Source organism: Tupaia chinensis, unplaced genomic scaffold (genome assembly GCF_000334495.1).
Source record: "Tupaia chinensis unplaced genomic scaffold, TupChi_1.0 Scaffold000231_1, whole genome shotgun sequence".
In the NCBI taxonomy this organism is placed as follows: Eukaryota; Metazoa; Chordata; class Mammalia; order Scandentia; family Tupaiidae; genus Tupaia; species Tupaia belangeri.
This window is the reverse complement of record NW_006159706.1, coordinates 900,580-902,171: the sequence shown is the minus strand read 5'-3', so window position 1 is coordinate 902,171 and position 1,592 is coordinate 900,580. Positions and strand designations below refer to the sequence as shown.

General features: G+C 58.5%; 1 protein-coding gene across 3 annotated transcripts in view; it reads right to left on the bottom strand.

Annotated features, from left to right (window-relative positions):
• Positions 1 to 1,592, bottom strand: part of PRSS36 (serine protease 36) — an 18,507-nt gene that overhangs the window by 1,476 nt on the left and 15,439 nt on the right. The window contains exons 13-17 of one of the 3 annotated variants that reach the window (XM_014587677.1): positions 1,568 to 1,584; positions 921 to 1,158; positions 667 to 808; positions 146 to 411; positions 44 to 71 (exon numbers count right to left, since the gene is read on the bottom strand). In XM_014587677.1, the coding sequence (XP_014443163.1) occupies positions 44 to 71; positions 146 to 411; positions 667 to 808; positions 921 to 1,158; positions 1,568 to 1,584 (691 nt within the window). Of the gene's footprint in view, positions 1 to 43; positions 72 to 145; positions 412 to 666; positions 809 to 920; positions 1,220 to 1,567; positions 1,585 to 1,592 lie in introns of all 3 variants that reach the window. The other 2 variants (XM_014587676.1, XM_014587678.2) reach the window with 2 other exon arrangements.

Sequence of the window (1,592 nt, the reverse complement as noted above, 5' to 3'; positions counted from 1 at the left end):
GGGCGGAATCCCTGAAGAGAGCCAGCCACAGAGTCGTGGTGTCAAAATGGAGACGGCAGCAGCCATGGGTACTAGAGAGATGGAAAGGGTTGCTCCAGGGTTCTGGCCTCCAGCCGCTACTCACTCCCATGACCCAGGCCCTCACCTCGGTCCTGGGGGTCCTTCCAGCCCAGCACCCAGCAGCTGGCCCCCGGGGGGATACCCCCTGGGTGAAGGCAGACAGGCAGGGATGAAGGAGACGGTTCTACACGGGAGCTCAGCTCCAGGAGAGCCAAGGGGGGCCCATGTCCCAGGTGCCGTGGCAAGCGGATGCTGTTGACCAACCGGGACACCTGGTGGCTCTGTGGGAGGGGGTTGGCCCCCGCCCGGCCCAGATAGACTTCAATGTAAGGCACCGTTGTAGAGCCCAACCTGTTAGAACAAGGTCCAGTGTCACTCCCTGCTCTTCATTGCTCATAAAGTCCTCTCCAGCCCAGGCAGAGAGTGGGATGATCTCTAGGCCCCTGCCACTAACTCCTCCATTATTCTTCCTTCCAAATCTCTCGTTTCAAAACACCTCACAGCAGTTTCCCGCACTGGAAGAGCCCTAAATGGAGAACATCCCCATTTGGCCTATCTCCCAGTTTCCCCCTCCATTTTCTTGCCTTAGAGATGAGTGAGACGCACCTGAGGACACAGTGAGTGGCTGCCAGGACCCATCCTGGGGCCACGAGGATCCCAGTGCAGACATGATCACCAGCCACATGCACCTCTGCCAGCCAAGGCCACAAGTGCTCCATCTGAGCAGCCTTTTGCCGTAGGCCGCAGGCTAGGGAGAGGAGGCAGCCCCTCAGTGGGGTGTGCACATCTGAGCCCTGAAGCTCCTGCTATGGATCTAAGCAACCCAGGGACCCTAGGCCCCAAAGCCCCCACTGGCTCACCCCCATGCTCTGTGTGTGGGGGACAAGTCTGTATCTCAGTCTCCCCCCCTTCAAGGCCCCAGTCCCAGACCAGCTGGTCCTCCAGGTAGGCTCCCCGAGTCACATGGCTGATCCATGGGCCATGGGTCTGCAGTGGGGAGAAGGCTCGGGGGCGTAGACAGCCACTGGAGAAGTCCCTGATTCCAGCCAGGAACCAGGTCCCCTCCTCCCTGCACAAAAGGCTCCAACGAGAGTCATTCTGCAACAAAAAAGCATGTGTTACTGCACAGAGAGAGAATAGCAGAGGGCTCCCGGCTTTCCTTGGACTCAGGATTCTCCCTTATGTGGGCATAACAAGTCTTTCCTCCTCCTCCCTGCTAAGCTCTAATACTAATTTCTTTTTCAAACAGCCAGGCAAGGGTTTTGAACCCCCTACTACGGGGTTTAACCGCTTGTGTAAGAATTCAGCCCTCACTTTAGGATTTTCTGGTAAACCTACCAATAGATAGGAACTTTAACACCCTATCAAGGTCCACTTTGGTCTCCTCCAGGACCAGGCTCCGCCCCCAGCTTGTTCTGGCCCCGCTCCGGCTAGGCAGCCAGAGCGTCGGGTTCCCAGTCCCCTCGGTCACTCCAGGGTCCTCTGCAGGCCCCGCCCCGGCGCTCACCCAGCAGCGGCCCGCCTCTTCTTCC